The following is a 22,203-nucleotide window of genomic DNA, read 5'->3' as shown; positions in this document are numbered from 1 at the left end:
ATGATTTTGCTACTTCTGATTCGGGTTTTTCAGTTACTTAATTTTAATATCTATGATTTGAAAATTCTGGGTTTTAAAAAACAACTTTTAAAATAAATATCCTAATAGCATTTGCTACTTCTTGATGATAATCATAACTACTGCTTGTTCTGAATGATGTTGTGTCCACCCTTAAAGTGTTGTTTGCTGCTCTTCACAATGCTGTACTCGAGTATTCATGGCAACTGCATCAGTGCTGCAGTGTTTCATTTGAGTATGGAAAGAGGTAGTTTGATTCAGCAGAATGTTTTTAAGACTGGACTTAAAATTTGTTTTCAGGATTTCATTATGGCTTCAGTCTACTATGTTGTAGTTAATTCTGTTACTGATAGAACTGTGTTCTCCCTTTATTTTGTTGGGGTATTTTGTCAATGTGATTCAGTTACCATGGTGAATCTGTTTATCACTTCCATACCTGGCTCATATTTCCAAGCACATATTTAAATATTGTGATAAACTTAATTTCTTCACACACTAAATTAATTCTGAAGTGCTTTATCTTCCCCTAGATGTGCAATGTACATCAATTCATATATGGTAATTTTGGAAAGAGAGCTTATCTTTTTCCTGTTTAGTTGCATGGGAATGAGAGAGGAATGATTCCATAAATTTAATTAAGATGCTTATAAATGTTGGGGATTAAGTTAATTGCTTTGGTATGCAGTCAAACCTTAATATCCAGTTCTGGCACATTGCTATGTGAAGCTGTCAAGTGGAAATTCCAACTAGAAAATTAAATATATGGTTGCTTACCATAATCAGCGTCATGTAATAACCAGTTCTAACACACTTAGCTCTAGAAGCCTTCTGGAATTTTTTTTTAGTGGCATAAGCAGCATAGATGAGCATTCCAGGTAGCATTTTAAGTTGAGTACATAGAAATCTAAACTCAGAGGTGAGTAAAGGTGAGAAGTCTAAGATCCTTACATTGATTGGTCACAGACTGATCAATTTTTCAGGGTTTTTGACAGCTGCCAGACTAAAGAATGTTCCAAGAGTTCTGGTTAGTGCTGCTGCTGTGGAAGCTTCTCTATTAAATAGAAATGAGAGTCAGTCTCTTTGTGTGAGTAGTGCTGGGAGCTTTTATAGAGTCACATCTATTTTTATATCTCAAGATGGGAGTAGAGGCTCCTGTGAAGCTCTTCCCATAAAGATCCTGACTTTTACTTTCTTGTAGCAGCAAGGCTTTGACACCTCACGTTAGGATGTTAATGTTTAGTGCTGTGGGAAGTGTTTGTTACAGGAACCTGGGGAAAATTGTAAGGAAAATAAGTCATCCTGACAAGAAAACTGGAGAAACTATTACAGTATTATTATTTTTTTAAGTAATGTTTTACTTCTAAGGTGGGAATGATAGTTTTTTTTTACTGTCCCTATGAATAAAATATGTGTTGCTGAAAAATAGTATCAGTATATCTGATATTTCATGACTAATGTGTTTTTCCAAAATGCCAAAATGAAAAGTTGCCAGTTGTGTAGTCCTGCCTGTGGATTTGTGGCAGTTCCCTGACATCAGCTCTAGTAACTGCTTGGAACTGGGGCTGCTGAGGAGCACAGTTCATTGTCACTGGAGTTATTAAGTTGATCCAACTCACCATGCAGGATTGTCAGAGCAGATGTAAGCACAGGGGAAAGGTTGACTCCTCTTTTAGTAGCAGCAGTTGTAGGCTGCCTTTAACCAAGCATGAAATTGTACCTTGAATCTCACTGTGCCTCTTCCAAAAAATACCTGTGCAGTGTTCTCACCACGTCTGCTCTAATTTGTGTGTCTGTACAGAGCTGGGAAGTGACTCATAGGCAGTCATCAAAGGAGTCAGGTGATAGAAATTCGGGGGAAAAAGGGCAAAACAACAGAAGGTGGAAGTGTGTGCAGGACTGGTGGGAAAGGCCCTGGGGCAGGCAGGGCACAGGCAGTGCTGGGTACCATGGGGCTGCTGAGGAGGGGAGCGTTCCTGTGACTCAGTGCTCACCCACACAGCCACTCTGCAGTGCGAACAAAGCCTCATCAGGAGCAGCGCCTGCTGCACATTAGAATTGTATTAATTAAAAAGGAGGCATTAACAAGATGCAGGGGAATCATCTGCCTGCTGAAATCATGTGGCCCAAAACACTTAATAATCATGGGATTTGATGCTGCTGTGGGATTTTTGGACTGAAATATTCAGGCTGTTTACTCACAGGCAATGCTACTGTTCATGATTATAAGGATATAATTGCACCTAAAATGGATGGAGTGATTTTTGTTTACAAATAGATCACCAGGACATGCCATTTTACTTGTTCTCCACGGATTTTTCTGCAGGTATTTTTAAAGGTTTTTCTAATATTCTGCAATATTTTGGCACTCTTTGTATTCTGTAACAGATGCAGCCAATTTGATGATTTTTAGCTGGGCTATTTTTGGCAACTCTATCATTATAAACAGCTTAGGAGATTTAAAGTGTGCTTGACATAAAACAAAAAATCCTCTCTGGGCTGAGAAGCTTTTTGCTAGTTTATTGCCTAACCCGTTTTCAACCTGCTGATATTAAACACTCAGAGCAGAGCTTTTAATTGCCACACTTCTCATGCTCTGGGTGAAATGAAGTTGAATTGTTATGATTTCATTATATGAGAACTTGCTCATAAAGATGTGTTTAATCCCTGACAATGCTTCATGAAAGGCTAACAGTGTAAGGATTTTATAATCCAAATATCCTCTAACAGCAACAAAGATAATACTAATCTTTCTTGGTCAGAGATAAACTGGGCTGTTTCAGAGAGTAATGCTGCTGCTGCTGTTTTTAAAGAAAGCATCCTCATGCAGAGGTCTCAGCTCCCTATAATTATTGATTGAATAAGGAATTCTGAGTTAGACCAGGAATTTCATTTAAACCATGCAAAAATTTGCAGTATAAAACCTTTACCCGAGGGTCTGTATGGATAAACTAAATAGCAAACTTTCAAGTGTATTTTGCATGCATATTAAGCATGTGTTGCTCCAGGGAGGAGTATCTGCTTCAAGAGAGGCCGAGCTGGGAGGGGATGTCTGGAAATGGGCTGGTCAGGCAGCCTCCCCTCACTGCCACTGCTGGGACATGGCCCTGAGGCTGCAAGGTGAGGAGCAAATGTGCTGGCCCCTGTTAGAACAGGGCTGCTGGGTGTCTGGTAATTCATACTCACTCTTGTCATTAGTTCTTTTTCACAGCTGGCTTAGGACAACAATCTCCAGCTAATAATAATAGGCTTGATGAGCATTACAGATGAACATTGGGTGTATTTTACAAAGCAAACAGTCCAGGTGAGCATTTCCAAAGAAGGATCATCAAGTAAGAGGCCTGTCTTAAAAATATCACAGTTTAAATTTTTAGGATAGTGATTATTTTGCTGTATCATTTTTTTTTTCTACTTAGACAATTTCATTACTTTTATTGTAAACATCCTACAATGTGAGATATTCACTTAGTGCTAGTGCTGTCTTTCTAAACTTGGGAGGGGGGAAAAAGCAGGATTATTAAACCATAGATTTGTTTGCATTCAGAAATACAAGTCAGACCCTACAAACACTTCTAGAGTGCTCAAATACATGAGACAAGCTGCCTTGGACTGTGAGTCCCACTGTAACTTCATAGTGTACATGTGTCACTGTATCCTTGAATGCTGGGAAAAGTAGCTGCTGTATTAAATACTCTGTATGTCACTTGGATATGTGACTCCACAGTTGGGAAGTCCTGATCTCATGTTGAACACTAGCACGTGGTGTGTATAGCTGGAGATATTTCTGGAGCTGTTTATATAAAATGAAGGAAAATCATAAATTTGGGTTTGGGAAAACTAAAGTGGAAAAATCATTAGTCAGAAACAGCTTGCTGTAAGCTAATTGCTAGTCTCTTTACTGATTTCTGGTGTTAATTTTCTTATGTTGTTTTGCTTTGGGAATTTAGAAACCTAATGTACCAGAACGTTCACAATGTGTTTGCTTTTTGATTCCCACTTAGTTTAAATGTATAAATGTAGATAGTTTTTTTCTTGCAAACCAATCACTCAAATCATGGGTGATATTTCTGTTGTAGCCATTTAAATCTAGATTCTGAAAATAGTCTAGTGCTTAATGTCAGATTCTCTGGTCATATTTTCAGTGAGTTTGCTCTTCATGGAAGCTGGTAGTCTCTCTGCAGCTCATACTAGTAGCAGAGCTGATTTTCTGCAGTAGATCTGCATTTATTCACTATTCAAACCACTGGCAAACAAAGTATCTGGTGGCATTTTAAAGCTTGGGTGGGGCATGGGGGGTGTGTGCATGTATTTGAAGTCAATTTGTTCTCTCTGGTTCTGCCCCCTCCCTTACATTTCTTCCTGAGCAAATATTCAGTAAAGCCATGTCACTGTGTCATTCTTTGAACAGGTAAAATTTTTAAAATTTCTTATCAGAGTTTTAGCTCTGATAGCAGAGCTTACCTCTGAGTTTACTGCAAATAATGGAGGCAAAAAATGTATCATGTAAGATAGACCGGATATATTTCAGAGGGCTTCAGTCTGTAAAGTTTTGTTTGTTTTTCATTACTTCTACTCCTTACATGTTTGTTATGTCTAATTAAAGCTGCTTTGGCTTATATGATCCCCTGTCACCCCCATTCCTCCACTTGCTCCTTCCCAGTGTTCAATCCCACAGGAAGTTCCAGCTCATAAAATCAAACCAGAGCTGGGTTTAGCTTCATCTCCTCCTGCTGATGGGACTGAGCTGCTTTTGCCAATGGCTTCTCTTACTCACAGCTTTCCTTGCAGAGAGAACCAAAGGATGAGTAGATATCATTAGAGAAAAGAAAGAGCTTTAGGTTTAAATTCTTTTTTCCTAATCTTTCTAAAAGAGCCCATAATCTCTGCTATCTGCTTAGCAGTTTTAATTTTAAAATTGCCATTATAAAGTGTCTCAAAAGCTATTCCTTTTGCAATTTTTAATTATATACTGATATAGTTATATACACTGGGGAGTTATATTATATTTTTATGGGAATCAATAACTTAATACAGGTGAGAAGTAAATTGGTTCTGCCCCAAATAGCATTTTGTTGAGAAAACATGAATGTGAAAATGGGTTCTGAAAGCACTCTTGAGGGACATTATTTTCTGTTCCTTGAAACAATGTTGTTGCCCATATTCTGGAAATAAAGAGCACTTTCTGTCTGAAAGCTCATGTTTAACAACAAGTACCACATGTAGAGGGTTTCTCTACCTGAATAAAAAACTTAGGAACAGAAGAATGAAATTTGTAAGATTTTGTTTTCTATTTTGATGTAGTAAAGAAATAAAACTGATTATATCTAACTTTTTTTTTGTATAAAATTTGTGCATAATAGAAGTATTGTACAATTAGTATTGTGTAGTTACAACAAAAAAAATTGTAAGTAATGTTTGGTTTTAAATACTTTTTTTCCTACCAGTGTTCAATCTGTAATTTGAATAAAGTTATCTTTTATTTTGCCTTGGGTTTAGGGTATTTAATGATTTTAATACAGTTGTTACATTACCATTCTGTCAACACACTGCAAAGCAGAGATTTTTAATTCAGCACATTATTTACATATGGATAAAGCAGGCACTTTCATCTCCAAAAGTAACTTCTGATTAGAGAATATGCACAGACACTCCTGTTCTTCCACACTGATGAAATCATTTTTAGACATGTTTGAAGTGTACACATAAATGTTCTAATTGGGTTCTGCCTTGTCCATGGCAATAGTGTTTATAATAAGGGCACCTTCCCTCCATCCTTTATCAACTTAAACTTCTGAAGTCAATGTGAAATCAAGCAGTAACTTAATGTTGCTTGTACCCTGGTGGCTTCTCAAGACAGTCAGGTGCTGGGGGTTTTTCTGAAATAAAGCCCTCTGACATTAAACAGAAAGGTCAAAACAGTCATTAGTGAAATGAATGCTCCATCTAAAAATAGCACTATTTTTATAACACTCAAAAGTGACAGAAAATAACAAGGGTAATCAGAAGTGAACTTGGAGCAGGTTCTGTACAGTTAGGTTTTATTGCAATTTCTAGTTCTAGTAAGTAAAATCAGGGGCAGTAGGGTGAGACTGCAATTCTGTTTTATTTACTGTTGATTACAAGATTCATTGAAGCTAACCAGTTTGAAACAGGGTTCAGAATTCTCAGCTGGGGTGCTGCTGTTGCTGTTTTCCTTACTGGCTCTCACTGCCTTTCTCAGGCAGCCAGCAGCAGAGGCATTGTGGAACCCTTCCCTCCACTGTGCCTCTGCACTGTGGCCAGGGTTTGGGTGCTCAGCTGAGAGCAGGGGCCACAGGCAGGGATGGCTGCACAGGAGGGAGGAGGGAAAGGGAGGTGGAGAAGAAATCCAGGCTGAAGGCAGAGAATTGAGTTGGAGATGAATTTCTATAAAAAGAGGATGTTTGTTTCAGATGGGCTTGAAGGAGGACTGTGTGTGGTGTGTGGGGTAAGGGAAGCACAGCTGCATAAAGCTGGGTTGGGAGGAGCCTGGAGTGGCTGTGTGAGAAAAACCGTGGGCTATGGATCAGGGCTGGACTGCTGAGGGTATGGAGGTGAATGGTTGGCCAGTATCTGTATGTTTATTTCTGCAGCAAAAAGTTTTGCAGGAAAAATAGAAATGCTTTCATGTTTAAGGTGTTCAAATGCTGTCCTGCATTTTAATCTGTCTTTTTTTATGGATTTCCTTTGTCATGATCCATAAGCTGTTGCAATTATCACAGAATGGTTTGGGTTGGAAAGGACTTTAAAGATCATCCAATTCCAGCCTGCTGTGGGCAGGGACACCTTCCACTATCCCAGGTTGCTCCAAGCCTCATTCAGCCTGGCCTTGGACACTGCCAGGGATCCAGGGGCAGCCACAGCTTCTCTGGGCAGCCTGTGCAGGGCCTCACCACCCTGCCAGGGAAGAATTTCTTCCTTATTTCTAACCTAAACCTGCTCTCATCCAGCCTGAGGCCATTCCCCCTTGCCCTGTCTCTGCACGTCCCTGTCCAAAGCCCCTCCCCAGCTCTCTTTATGTCCTGGAAGGGGCTCTAGGGTTTCTCCTGCAGATGAACAGCCCCAGCTCCCAGCCCATCTGTACAGGAGAGCTGCTGCTGCCCTTGGATCAGTTTGGTCCAGGCCCTGGGTTCTCAGCAGCTGCTTCTCTCCAGTGCAGTTCTCTGGTTGCCAAGCCCCATGGCACAAAGGCTGTGCTCTTGCTGCCCCAGAGGGTACCACAGACAGTAGTGGTTGGGTAAAGCTCCTTTAGGTGCATTGCACAAACATTGTCAAAAATGTAGCTGGCTCAAGATGGGCTGTGCTGTGTTCAAATTACAATTTTAGTGTTTGTGGATGTGTCTGGGGTGACTTGAACATTGATACAGGGTAGTTCTAAGTGTACTAAATAAACTCAGTGCAGTCTAGCCAGTCAAGTTTTATGTTGCTTTTGAGGGAGATTTTTCAGTCTTCAGTGGGCCATATGTGATACAGTGTCAAAATTCCCTGATCCTGTCAAGTAGAGATGGATGGAAGTGCTGTGCTTCCTCTGTAAAAAGCTTTAGGTTCTTGGAGCTAGGAGCACTGTACTCAAATAGCTTCCCTTTTACAGGCAGAAACACACATTCTAATATCTCTTTCCTTTTTTTTTGTAAGAATGAATGCTGAATTCAGTATTTTTCTATATATATATTAACTGGTGATCAGATGTAGCAGAGCTGGGGTAGCAGCATCTTATTACTAAGCCAGTTACTAAGTTAAATTAAATTATAGCCAAACTCGCTCACCAACTCACTTTCTAGGGTTGGTTGTGAGTAAAATGCTAATACACAGTGGTTTTGTGTTGCAGCATTATGAGATACCTTCTGTATTAACTGTCTGGTGTATATTTTAGTTGATTTTCAGTATTGTAGATGTAAAATGCTGGGTAACCTCCATGCTTCCTTATTGTATTCTCAGGCTGTTGAATTTTGTTGATGAATATTCCAATTACTTATCTTGTATTTATGTTAATCACTGGCTGTTAAATCCCAAATAGGAAAGTGTATTTAAATGTGAACACACTTTGCATTTGTTTAAGAGAAAGGTTTCCTCTCAGGCAATATTGGTTTTTTTACTTCTATCCATTCACTAGGCCATAGGTGCTGCATCTCAGGAAATCTGCCTGAATCTGACAACAAGATCTTCCCCCATCCCAACTATAGAGTATTTTCCTTATCTTTGCTGCATCATGTCACAAATTAAGGATGCAAGAAATGCCCTGCAGGCTTAGTCTAGTGGTCCATCCAGCCAGCTCAATAACCTTTCCCTGGCGGCAGCAGCAGCAAAGTGGATTTTTTTCCTCTTCCTGTTTCATATTTCCATTTTTATATCTACAGAATCTACAACTACCCTAAGGCTGTTAAAGGTACCCTGTGCCTTTTTTTTTTACCATCTCCTCATGTGCCTGTTGTCTGGTAAAACCATCACCTTTGGATTCTGTAAAGAATTGCTTGTTGAGCTCCAGATTAGTTGGTTTAATAACCTCAGGCTGGAAATATCTCTCACTATGCTGCCATTAGGGTCATAGGAATTTGAACAGCCCTCAATACTTTGTCTGTGCTTTTTAAACTTAGAGATCTTTATGGAATAGATTCTGTTTCTTACAGCTGAAATTGCAACCTGAACTGCCTTCCAAAGGCAGTGTGCAGCATATCTACAGACAAGTGACTTTTTCTCAGCATATTTAATATGATAGGCATTCCTTGTAGGAACAAGGGCCTGAGTTTTCTTGATACACCCAGAAGCAAAACAGAAATGTTGCAGTTTTCAATGTGATTAGTGTATTGTAATACAAAAAGTGTAGAAAAGAACTGCATATGTCTTCATTGTTGTGTAACCCCAGTACTGATCATACAGATATTAATGCATTTGTTGGCTCCATCTGTTCTCCTGCAGCTCTTACATATTTAGGAATTTAGTAATAATAGACATGGAAAGCAGTGACTGAGGTGGGAGGCAGGTTGTGGACACCATTCCTTTGGAAAGGAAACATTTGCAAGGATTCTTTGCTATGGCTGTTAGGTATTTTAAAGTGCACAGATTCTTCCTTGTTGCCTCTCTGAGATGCTCTTGGGATCAAAAACTTACATAATCAAACCAGAAAGAATCATAAAGTGAGGTAGGTTGAAAGTAACATTTGGGAATTAACTGATCTAGAACACTGTTCCAGACAGGACTTGTGTTTTCTTACACATTTCTTTCACAAACTTGGGAGAAAACACTTTAATTCTGAACTATACACATTTGTGAGTTTATTTCAGGTGTCTAAATTGCATCACCTTTTTATACTGCTCTTGCAAAGAAATGCTTTTGTTTTGCTTGGTTTCAAATCTGACATTCTTGATCCAAATGGGTAATTAATTGTTAATATTAACAATTTGACTTGGATTCAGTGCAAGAGAGTTTAATCCCAGAATCATGCATGAGCATTTCAAACTTGTAGCTTCTAAGAAGGCTTAAGGATAAGCAAGAGGACAATTGGCAATAAGATACCAGTGGGACTGGTTCAGAGGGCTCTAGAGCTAGAGGTGGTGTTGTTGTACCTGTATTAAGCTGTCCTGTGGGAAATCACAGCTTGTTCCTTTAATGCAGGAGCAGCTTGGCACCAGCTCCTCTACTCTATTTTTAGAAGACTATCTGCTCTCTTAGCCTGCCTTTGCATTTTGCCAGTGCAGTGTGACATTACAGCAGCCTTGGAGCTGCTCTGCTGTGTTGGTTCCATTTGCTCTGTACAGTGCTATGTGCCTGGAGTTAGGAAAAAGGAGATGGAGGAGTACAGGGAGAGAGAGGGGCAGAGTGCAAAAGTCATTTACTGACTAAAGAGAAGCTGGTTTGGGGGAGGGAGTTCAGTGCAAAACAGGAATGTTGCTGAATGGAATTGTCTTTAAGCTGCTGAGGAGAAAGGCAGTGCAGGGTCCTGGGCAGAAAGAACCCCAGCACCAGCACGGCTGGAGGTGACCTGGAGCAGCTCTGAGAGGGGCCTGGGGGTCCTGGTGGACAGCAGGAACCAGCACTGTGTCCTTGTGAGGCCAGTGGGATCCTGGGGGCTTTGAGAGGAGCACTGGGCAGGTCAGGGAGGTGACCCTGCCCCTCTGCTCAGCCCTGGTGAGGAGCACTCAGTGCTGTGCCCAGCTCTGGCTCCCCAGTACCACAGAGACAGGGAGCTCCTGCAGCAGCTGGGGGTGACACAGATGGTGAAGGGACAGGAGCATCTCTGTGAGGGAAGGCTGAGGGAGCTGGGGCAAGTTCTGGCATGGGGCCATTGGGTGAGTTCTGTCTCATGCTGGCAGCTGTGCCACCTTGTCTCAGTCCGGGGCAGAGTCCCAAAATGTGGAGCATTAACAGAGGGAATGTTGAGTTACCCCTGGCCAGGATCTGCCCTTGCACTGAGGACTGACCCAGCACTGAGGGTGGAGATCAGCTCTGCAGTGAGAGATGGAGCCAGAGGTGCTGGGGAGAGGTTACAGAGCAGGAGAATGGCTGAGGGTCACCCAGCCTGCCCCAGCTGGGCAGCAGATGCTCATCCTTGGCTGGGCATTTCAGGAGAACACTTCAGAGCCTGTTGTAGCATAACCTGGGAGCAGCAGAGCCCAGAGCTCAGTAAATTACACTACCAAGTACAGCAAGGACCCTACTTGAAATGATTATTTAAACCTCAAAAACATTTTTTTAAGATATAGTGGCATTTTGACCTGAAGCAAAATCAGTTCAGGTTTCTGTTATTTCTGTTTGTCTTTCTGCCCTTGTGAACATACAGGATTTTTTAATATTTTTCTGGCTTATATCAATAGTAATCAACATTATTGCACAAGCTTCCTTCTAGATGCAAAGTTAATATTTGAAAGTATATATAAGTTTTCTAACTTACATTTCTGCTGTCTTCAGATTATTTTCATTACTTCTGTCTCACCTTCAGGAAGTCCTTAAGTATCACTCTAATTCATTCCGATGAAGCACACACTATCATGCTTTTCATGTGTATGCTGTAAAGGAAATGGCTTTTTCAGATATAAAGAGGAATAAAATTAAATGGTAAAGCTTTTAAGCTGTGGGGGGAGGGAAATCAATAAGGAGAATCTCTGTTGTTTTTTGTGTGTATGTGGGGTTTTTGTTTGGATTTTGCTTGTTAGGTGTGGGGAGGTTTCTAGTTTTGTGGTTCTTGTTTGTTACTGTTTTTTTTCCCCTGGAAGACACAATCCCTTATTGTGCCATTTGAAATTCCCTGTACAGCCATCTACCTGCTTATTCACTAAAACACCTCAGGGTAAAGCATTAATATTCTCTTTTCTTTTTTTTCTTTTTTTTTTCTTTTTCCTGCAAAGCTGCAAAGTAACCATTGTGCTCTAGCTCAAAGAATGGCAGCTGAAATTGCAGGGAGGGAGGAGACAAAGAAAAAGAAAACAGGTGTTTAAATCTTAAGGAGTAGTTTTCTTAAATCTGGATTTCTTAACACTGAACCTAATTTGTAACAATTTTTTATTCTTCAACATCCACTTTTTTTTTTTTAATAAAAGCTTTTTCTTCCCATTTTCCTCATTTGGGGACTTCGCTAAAAGGCAGCAAATAAGCTTCTCTTTAGGCCTTGCCAGATAAATCCTTTGAAGGTCTATTTTGCACTGGTTTGATGTTTTAAAGAATTTTAGTGTATAGGAAGCCAGAAATATTTCTCCATCTACTTTTCTTCTCCTGTCAACAGTGTATCTGCTGCCTAATTCACCATATCCCAAATAAAAGGCTAGTTGATATTTAGTGACTCCTATTTATAGAGAGAAGTACAAGACATGAAAATAGTTTTGAGGTTTGTGGTTTTAGTCTTTCTTACTTAATATATAACTAGATTATAATGTATTTATAACTTTGAAAATATAGGTCATATTTTTAAAATTATACATATTTACTAAGTGATCAAATATTTGAGAGTGTGGTCTACTGTTAAATATCTCCTTTCTTTTATATTTTCCTCACAGATTTGTTCCTTACCACATCACCAAATTCCAAAACCATTCAGTTTGAGACATGGGTAAACAAGGTAAGAAAGAAAAAGTTATAAACACCAAAGAGTTATCTTCTGACATTTATGGTGATTTATAGATAGAAGACTGATCAGTTTGGTTTTATTCTTGCTGTCTAAAAGATTTTTTTTCTTAATTTTAAGTGAGCTTTGTTAGATACATGACTCTAGGTCTTGGGTGAGATTTTCTGGGACAGAGGTTCAAAATGTCACTTCTGACTGTGCAAGTTACATTTGAGGAAATCCCAAGTCCTGTTAACTAAATATCATAACTGCAATTCAGGGGTGAGGAGTAATAGATCAAGGGATTAATAATTTATTGAGATTCTGCTTTTGTATTGTCTAACCTGGCCAGGGGCATCCTTTGTACCTTGTTATCCAAAAGGACTAGAGAGCTATAAGTTCACTTTTTAATGATGACAGAAAGTGCTCAGTGTGTTTCTTGTTAGTTAAGGGATGAGTTTTTGCCTGAAAATGAATCCAGCAGATCACAGTGAGTCACTGCAGAACAGAGGCTTGTGTGAGATAACCTGGCCATCTTCTTCCAAGCAAGAGTACTGAAAGCACTGAGTCATGAATCCTGGATTTACAGCTTTAGGTAGACTTTAAAAATCATTGCCTGTTGAGTGTTTGTAAGTACACAAAGTGTTTGTCCTGTTAGTGGGATTTCCTTGAATTTTCTTACAGATTTTGGACTCATATTCTAAATATAATCCTGCATTATACATTTTGTATTGATAGATTTGCTTATCTTTAGAAAGAAAGAATTCCATTCTTTGGAATCAATCAACCTAGGAAAATAGGTCATACATGTAAAATGCTTGGACATGTGTATGAAAATACAAATACTCTAACTGATCCATTAAAAGCTGGTGAACTGGTCTTTGTAGAAAAAATAATTCCCTTCATTCATGCACTATAAAATGCTTTTTAAATATCTGCCTTACACAAGATATGCTTTTAGGGCTAACTAAGGACATCTTCTATTTCACTGCGTGGAAATGCATTAATATTAATTTTTCTCATCAGAATCACTATAAATTATGTGTCAAGGTAAAGATATATAGTCAGACATGCAGTACAAACAGCACTGACTGTGTCCAGAGTTGCATTGGAGTCTGCAAACTGAAGATGATGTGAGTCCTGTTGGACATGGAGAACTCTGCTCCCTTGCCAAGCCTTTGGCCCTGTGCCTTTGTGTGCAGAGCCCTGTGCTGAGCTGGTGGCAGTGACTGGGGAAAGGGGCCTTGGCTCCTCTGACATGGCTGCAAAAACTCAGCACCTTCAAATGGGTTTGTGCCAGCTGTGATCCAGTTCTGTGATAAACAAAGACTCAGCACGTTTTATCTTTCTGATGGTATAATGGGCTATTGTTTTCTCTAGGCCTAGATTTTAATAAAGGATAAATAAAACAAGTTCTAAGCCAGACCTAATAAAAAATCAGTTTATTTCCTAATTAGAAGGCAAATCAGGACCCTATTTTTAATTTTTATGCAGGTGTGTTGTTATATATTACATATGTCTATAAAACCACATGTTAATATGCAAAAATGCACAGTAGTATTCATAATCACTTAATTATCATTTAGATAATGTTGCTGAAATAATCCAATCTCTTCCTCACAGCACAGCAAAATTTATGGAAATTGTATCTGAATATTACTACTGATGGATTTCCACAAGAATCCAGGAAGGATTAGAAATGCAAAAGCTCAGTCCCAGTTTTTGAAGAGTGCAGTTTTTTCTGTAGCTGAGATGTCTCTCTCTTGTCTGCTAAAGCTTTTCTCTAGTGATCTGTATTTTCTTTGGTTCAAAAGTCAGTTTTTATCACTTACTCTGCAATTCAGTCTTTCCATCATCCTTGTCCTGTTTCCTAGGATGGGAACTTCTCTAAAGTTGGAAAAAGTAAGGAAATGCCCAGTGGTGCCAAAGTTGTTGGACAGTCTGTGTTTGCAGATTTTGGTGAGTTTGCCTCTTTTACACTGCCCTGAGTGCTGCTTTCTCTTGTTTTGGTTAGCTGCTTTACACCAGAGAACAAATAAAAGTGTTTAGCTCCAAATGGGGCTTTTATGTTTCTCTGCTTTTTCTCTTTAATGTGTTATATTTGTTAGAAAATCTTGAAATGTCTGGGAATAATTATTTATAAATTCAGCTTTGGTTATCCCAGTACATTCTGCTTCACATGTATCTAATTTTTGTTGCTTTGAGGTGTGATGCTACAGTAAACTTAATTTTATCAGACACTTATTTTGTTTGTCAGGATTTTAATTTTGTTGTCTCTAATCTTGTTCAGAAAACATTATCTGATTAAATGTTTCTAAATTCTTCCCTTTCTTCCCTTGTACAAACTAATAAAGACTAAATGAAATAAAATTACTTGGCTAAAAATTGCTGGAACATGGTAAAATCTTAATGGTTGTAATTGAAAATTCTGGAAGGCTTTTGGACAGAAGAAAAATTTAATTTATATGCAAATCTATTTTTGCAAAGGTTAGTGAAAGCCTATATTTTTCTATTAGAATGTACCTTTCCAATCAATTGTGGCTTATCAATGTTTTTGTTATGTTACAGAGAATGGGGCATGTTGGTTTTGTAGTGCAGACAATACTATTTTTCTGTGCAGTAAAATAGCAATTTTCCAACCAGAGGCAAAGTATTGCAGGCCTGACTCTGCTGACATAATTGACTGTAAATAACATCTTAAAAGAATAATTTACTGTATTTATACAACACACTTATTACAATGAGACTGACCCTGTCTTCAAATGTTGAAACAATGCTATTGTTTGACAACATTTCCTTCAAAATGACAATTTTTAAACTCCTTAGAGTGTGACTCACTTGCTCTGTGCTGCCACATACAAGTGTTGGGAGGCTGACCTGTGAATGCAAGGCACCTCTGCTGGATGGGCAATGGTCCTTAGGTCAGATCTACAGGAAATGAACTCAGGTAGAACCTGAACCATGCCCCAGACTCTTCTCTGAAATGTTTGCCCCATTTTCTAAAATCTTTGGCAACATTTTAATAAAATATTTTACTATTTATCTTCAAGTTTGAATACTTACCTATGCAATATATGAAGGAAAGAATAGAATAATACAGTTTTTGCAGTTTAAAAAATAACGTGTGCTGGGTCTTTTGTAATAATTTTCCAAGCTGATGTTCTGAATAATGTGTCTTAATAGATACTAAATAGAAAATTTTTTATAAGTTTTTAATAATGGCAATGTGAAGAGCTATCTTAATGTAGGATAATTTTATCTCTAATGAGCCCAAATGATAAATCATAATCTTAGAAATTCATAGTAATTAATGGAATTGTAATAAACCCTGGATATCTTCACAAAGAGAAGTGGAAGTGTTCCAATGTTAAAGTTAAAATTGTGACTGTGTGGCTAAAAGGAGAGTGCAGTGCTATGCAGGGCAGTGGTTTGGTACAGTGGTTTGGGAGCAGGGGCAGTGGCCCAGGGCCTGCTGGCCTGGAGTTCCAGCACCCTTGTTCAATGCCCTCACTGCTAATTATCATCAGATTGATTTGTTCTGCACCAGCCCAACAGCAAAGGGGCAGCATCTCCCACGATGGCTGTGCTGCTCTGGCACAGTCCCTGCATTTCCCCCTGTGCTATGTCTGCTCACATTTAGGTACTTCACAATGCTGGCTTTGAGCTTACAGCTGCTTGTGCTGAGCTGGAGTTAAAGACAATGATTACTAGAAATGGATTGTCAGACTTGAACCTCTCCTGTTTTCAGTTTTCCATTTCAAAACTGACAGAATAATGATTGTAAGTCAAAGGAAGTTAAGGTATGATGGTTTGCAGTTTGGAATAATGTGGCCATCTGTAATGGGGCTCACTGATTGCACAAATCAAAATAGCACAATGAAATGGGAATGAGATATATTAGAAGATTGTGCTGCCTTCTACCTTTGGCAAGTTCTGCCAAGCTGTGCATGATGCAGAATGTGCTGTGCACTCACACTCTGCTGTGCCACAGGCATTCTGCTCTTGGCACGGGGACACAGCCACTGGCACTAGAAATGTTCAAAACACAGCACAAGCCTCTGACATTCTTACTTGTGGCTTGCCTGCCTCTATTTTTCTTCCCCTCCTTGACATTTTCTGTACCTCACAGCTGATGTGCCAGCTTTGCCATTTGCTCAAGGTCTCAGAGGGTTCTGTATCTCTGTGCCTTCACCCTGGCACTTGTCATGAATTTACCGTGTGCCTGTTGGGCTCTGCAGCGCTGGCAGAGCTGAGCTTGGGGCTCTGCCACTCGGGCTGCTGCCTTCCCTCTCACACCCTGCTTTGTGCTCGTGCCTTCTTGCAGTGCAGGGTTCTGATTTACTGATCACACCTGCCTCTTCACAAAACAAGCATTGTTTCAAAAGGTCACTTTGTCTAACATTCTTTCCTGCTTCTGAAAATTTTATTTCAAGTACCCTTTCCAGCCATGAGTATTTACCAGTCGTTTGAAAAAAGGGGGGAGCTTTGTATGAGCTCTGACTGAGCTTATACAAAGCTTATTCTGACTGAGAACTTCCAAAAGCAACTTATTTGGGGTAAGATTTCCTTTCTTAAACTAAGCACGTTGAACAACAGCTATCAAGTATAAATTATTTGGCTAAGTGGAGTTGGAAAAACCAGCAATTAGGTGACTCATGAGAAACTGTCACAGATGTTGGTATAATCTTAGTACCAAGTGTTCCTGAAGTACTGAAAAAATAAAGATTTTTTTCATTAAAAAAATATGCAAATGTATGTTTGTATGCATCTGAAGGTCCAGTACATTTTATATATATATATGTGTGTGTGTGTGTATATTTTAATGGAAAATTACATAGAAGGATGTGTGTATATATCAATACACTTATGGTAATGGAGTAGACCTTACACTTTATAACTAAGTTGGAACCTCTGTAATAAGTAGCACTTCCCTCTGTTACATGCTAGCAGTGATTTGTACATCAATCTGATCAAAGGACAGGGAACAATTGACAAATTTGTATTGCCCTTTTAAAAATAAATCAGAAATGCTTTTTGACATCTATTACAAATGGCATTTCAATTGATTAAGGTGAGCAGAGTGGGACGCTCGAGAATTCTGCACTTATTTAGTTGCCACATTGCTCCAAACAAGTAAGAGCTCTTCATTATTACTTTTTCTATTCTTCTCATGTCACTATGGTAATTGCAGTGCAGTGGTTGCTATAGCAAAAATGATTAATCCTGCACTGTTGTTATCTGTGAGCTGGCAGAGGAGTTTTATAAGATCTGCTTGTACTGTCTTTAGAGGAAATCATAGATGTTGTCTAGAATCCTGATAAATACTTGCAAGTATATAGTTTCATTAAATGTCACTTAAATTATTAGGAAAATGTTATATTTTTAAAGAAATTGAAGGATTTCAATGGGGCAATCTGAAAATGACCAGTTTGTTTAGCATTAGATGAATGTGAACCATATTTTGGTCACAATAACCTGCTATTTTCTCATTAATGTAAAGATTAATGACATGGTTTTGAAGTAGTGAGTCAGAAATGATTAGCACAGGATATTGTGCTGATTATACGAGCCATTAATTCATTTCTATAGGAAACTGGTGTTGTAATTGGTATTTAACTATGATTGCTTCAGTTGGATAGCAGAGATTTAAGATCATCCTTTGGTATCTGAGAAAGTTTCATTAATCAGTCATTGATTTTGCTTAGTTAAGGCAAAGAACTTCGTTTTGGCCTGTATTTAAAGGAGAGTGAAAATGGCTTTTTGAAATCAAACTTGATCATGGTGTCCTCACAAGTAAATACAGCACAACTCTTCATTTCTCTAGGTAGCTTTTAGCCAACCCAGTCCTTTATTTTTTAGTCACCATTTGATTTCTTAGCTGCTGCCCTTTCTCTTCTCTAAGAAGTTTGCATTCACCCCTGCTATGCACACTTTTTGAGCTATGCTATACTTTTTGAGCAAATATGAGTTGGGTTTCTTAAAGTTCCATCAAAGTCTTTTAGAGACCTGAACTCAATTTTTTCTCATACTTAAAATCCAGTTATCCAACTAATAATCCTAATAGAATCCTCTCTGTTCTCCCCCCTACCAAGTAATTGAACTATTTAATGTATGTTAACTACTTGTATGACATGTGGTAGTAATTATCACTTTCCTTGTAGGAAATGATAGCTCATTATTGCCAATTAATTATGTTTAAAGAGGATAACATGGTGCCTAACCTTTGGGGGTTTTTCAACCTTTCATTGCACTGTGCCAAATGCATTTTGTTGAAAGATTTTTTTTAAAGTAGATCTTAATTATCCTGCAGCTGAATATACTTTAAATGCACTGCTTTTCTGCCTGCAGTTGCATTTTGATTTTGTACCTTTTAATTTTATCTGTCAGTTTCATTCTAACATCTGAATTTCTTTTTTCCCTCAGAATGTTGCATCCTCAGATGCAGTAGCAATGTACCAAAGGGAAATTTTAATGGTTCATTTTGGTAAATAACCCCTTAAGAAAACCATTCTCCTTTGAGCACTGTGTTGTGAAAATATTTAGTGCTCCTGTAGTCAATGAAAGGATTCTCTAAGAACCTTAAGATGCAGGGTGACAACACTTCTGTGTGTGAAATGCTCTGTATATGAGGAAAGCTGGGATTACTGGGGTCAGTTTGGGTGAAAAAGGTATGAAAGTTAATGGAAATGAAACCTTCTGAGAGACTTTAGATATGGAAGAGATTCTTTTACTACCAGATGCACTCCTGAAGCAGCAGTGTATGGAGACATAGCAAGATAATTGGCACTTGTGTTTTGAGTCTGTGGAAGTGTCTTTAGGAGCTAAGTCTGTCTTCTTTGTTAATTTGTAATCAGCAATGCTCTTCAGTGACACCTCAATGTTTTACATGTAGATCCCAAGCAGTGTCAATTTCTGAGGGGGGAAAATCAGGTTCCCATGTTTTGCCAAGGTCTCTATGTCCTGACAGATGCTAGTATGTCCTGGGAAAAAAGAACTGCTGTTGCTTCATACTAATTTTTGTCAAAGGGGCTTGAAACTTAAGAAGAACTTTTCTTTCTTTCCCACAATAAAATTGGTGTAGTGCTGCATGTGTCACTTGGTTGTCTGTTCCTTGTTGAACAACTTCACAGGATTGAATTTTTCTTTGGCCCTGTTCATGGTTGGTGCAGGAGGAGCCCTGGGCCCAGGCTGAGCTGACCCAAGGCAGTTCCACCAGTGCCTTGCCTTGCTTTGTGTCACCCATCCCTTCCTTTGGCAGCACCTGGAGCTTTGAAGATGTGGAACATCACAGAGCTCCAAAAGTACAGCCAGGCTTGGGAGTTTGTTTTAATGTGAAACAGGTGAAACAAGCAGCTTTCAGCAGAAACAGCCCAGGAGTTCCAGCAATGATTTTGTGTGGTGTGGGGGCAGTTCACGTTGTATTTGCTGCAGTTTCTTGTCCCCTTGGATCACAGCTAGTGCTGGAATTTCCATTTGGGGCAGAAGGCTGCTCTGTTGGCTCTGGTGCAGCCTGGAAGTCTCACTGTGCAGTTTGCTGGCACGCTGTGTTTAAGTGCTTCTATGCAGTGCAGCTGTGAATATGGCTTCTTTGGAAGGACTTAAAATCAGAATTGATTTAGTGGGAAGGAGAGGCTTATGAGGATTTCTTTAATGTCCACAGCACTTTGAATCATCTGTAAAAGCTTTTTGCATCTGTTTCTTGAAGTTATGATTCACATTTGCTAAAGGCAGCTGACATTGATTGTTTTAATGATGTGTAATTATCTTAGTAATTTATTATAACTGCCTCTGTCATGACCATCTCACTGAGCACCTAAAGACACAGAGTGACAAAAGAATTCTAATGATTTAATTACTTGAGAAGATAAATTTAAGATAATCAGCTTTCAAACAAACCTTTATTTTATTTGAATATCAAACTCAGTTGTACTTATTGTAGGCTTGCCTGCCCCAGAAGGGTATTGCTGTAGCACAACCCTGATGGGGCTTTTTTCTTCTTTTTACTCTTGTTGTTCTTCAGAACTATAAAGTGAAGACTCATGAGAGAGGATACTGAGAACTGGGCAAAGACAAGAGGGAGAGATGTATGAATGAGAACCTTGTGGTACATTAAGGTTCTTGTTTTTATGTTCAGAATTATGAAAGCTGACTTTCTTGGCCTGTATAGTTAACATATTTCCATTTCACCAGATAGGGTTAGAAGGGACCTATACAGATCATCAAGTCCAACCCCCAACTTGCTGGAAACCAACTTTTCTATTTAACAGAACTTTAAGAAGTTACAATGATCGGTCTATGATCTCAGAATAACCCCAAAAAGTTGATTCCATTTTTGTTTTTAAAGGAGCAGAAGATTACACTGCAGAAAAAGTACAGAGCATTTAAATTAAAAAGGTTTAGATCATACACCCACCAAAAGCTGTCTTGCTCTTCATAGCTACAACTTTATCTTGCAGTATTATGAAACAGTTCTGGAGTGAGTGATCACAGAACTTGCCATTGCCATCACAGAAATTGCCCAAGTGCCATTTTCTTTTCAGAGCCCATGTTGGAAAGTACGTTGCACAAGCATGAATCTAACAATCCTTGAACCTGGTGGCAAAAGAGCACTTTTGTGACACCTTTTTCTATGTTTGTTAAGGAATTTGAACATTGGGATTGAGTGTCTTTTGCCTAGGTTTACTCATGCTAAGTTACAAGTGTGTTTGTTTTATAAGCACCTCTCTGATACCTCTGGGTTTGGGAAGAAGTTTCTTGTGTGCAGCTCCTTTGACCATTTTGCTATTTGTGAATTCAGTTTAAAATGTGTTCTCAGACTGCAGTTCCTTGGTATTGCTTTTGGAGCATCTAACAATTCCAATAACATTATGCTGTGTTTAATCTGATTGACAAGATTTTTTCTGCTCTCTCCCATTCAAATTTACTTTTAGAACAGATTGAAGATACTTGATCAGTGTGAACATTGGCAATCAGTGTTAAAGCTCAGCAATGTCTCTCACACAGCCTGTCTGTGCAAGGTTTGCTCCCAGGGACTACCCAGGCAGTGGCTTTGGGTGCTGGGATGGGGCTGCCAGCCCTTGGCAAACATGGGCAGGGTGTTGGAAAGAAGGCTCTTGTTAGAAATACAGCAAACAGGCAGTTGTAAGGAATGATTCTCACATGATTTCTAGATGGAATAAGACTTCTAATTTTGTCTTTACATATTTAGACATAAGTGCAGGTTTGCAGGTAATGAGTACGTAGGACTGTTCTTTTTCTAGCCCTTTTCAAGCCTGCAAGACTTGATCTTTATTAACCATGGGGTTATGCTGGATCACAGTCAAGCCAGAATTGTGTGTAGAGAACTTGCTCATTAACAGTTGAGTTTCTGTTTCTCTGTCAAAGGTGCTCCAAGCTGAGTGCTGCTAGCACAGGACATTTGGAGTCTGGAGTGTTTGGGCACACCTACTGCTGCAAATGACATTGAAATTACAAATAAGATTCCCAGTAGTTTGGAATGAGATTTCATTTTTAAATGAAAGGGACAGACAGAGTAGCAGACCCCAGGAATTGAGTGAAGATTACAGAGGGTGTCCATAACAGGTTTCCCAGGTACACCTAGGCTGAAGGAGATTATCAGACATGTTATGCAAGGTATTTTTCATAACTTCTTGAAACCAGCGTAGGTGTGATGGGATCATCTAGCCATTGTCACCAATGCATGTTTTGTCACCTGTGCATACCTAATAGCACTGATCAGTTGTGCTAATGATACTCCTTTGAATTCCTGTCTTCCTTTGTGGAGAAATTTAACTTCAAGATCAGAGTTTAAACCTGAAGGATGTTTATTTACATTGGAATTGAAACCAGGCATGAAGATAGGAACTGTTTCTTGGATCCAAGGTGAATTTGTTGCTAGTGAGTTAAAGTTCTTAAGTTAGCAACTGCTGGGGGGGGTTTTGTGTGGTCTTCAAGGTCAGTAATTTGCATTCCAGCAGGTGCTTCCAAGGTGGAATCATGTAAAGATGAAGAAGGAAATACTTTGGAAAAGCTGCTGTATCAATTTGTTGGTTTCACAGTGTCTTTGAAAAAGCTTCAGAAATGCAGGAAACATTTCTGGTTATAAAAGATGGATCTGTACATTGTAAGATGTGCTT

At 39.0% G+C, this 22,203-nt stretch overlaps 1 protein-coding gene across 1 annotated transcript in view; it reads left to right on the top strand.

Moving 5' to 3' along the window:
* The window catches only part of ITFG1 (integrin alpha FG-GAP repeat containing 1), a 72,071-nt gene that overhangs the window by 10,106 nt on the left and 39,762 nt on the right, over positions 1-22,203 (top strand). The window contains exons 7-8 of the mRNA XM_071440342.1: positions 12,021-12,082; positions 13,942-14,026. Coding sequence (XP_071296443.1) covers positions 12,021-12,082; positions 13,942-14,026 — 147 coding nt within the window. The remainder of the gene's footprint in view (positions 1-12,020; positions 12,083-13,941; positions 14,027-22,203) is intronic.

This window comes from Agelaius tricolor, unplaced genomic scaffold, assembly GCF_023055355.1.
Source record: "Agelaius tricolor isolate 1412-34295 unplaced genomic scaffold, bAgeTri1.0.p SCAF_15, whole genome shotgun sequence".
NCBI classification, from domain to species: domain Eukaryota; kingdom Metazoa; phylum Chordata; class Aves; order Passeriformes; family Icteridae; genus Agelaius; species Agelaius tricolor.
The sequence above is the reverse complement of the archived record's forward strand: the minus strand, read 5'-3'. Positions and strand labels throughout refer to the sequence as shown.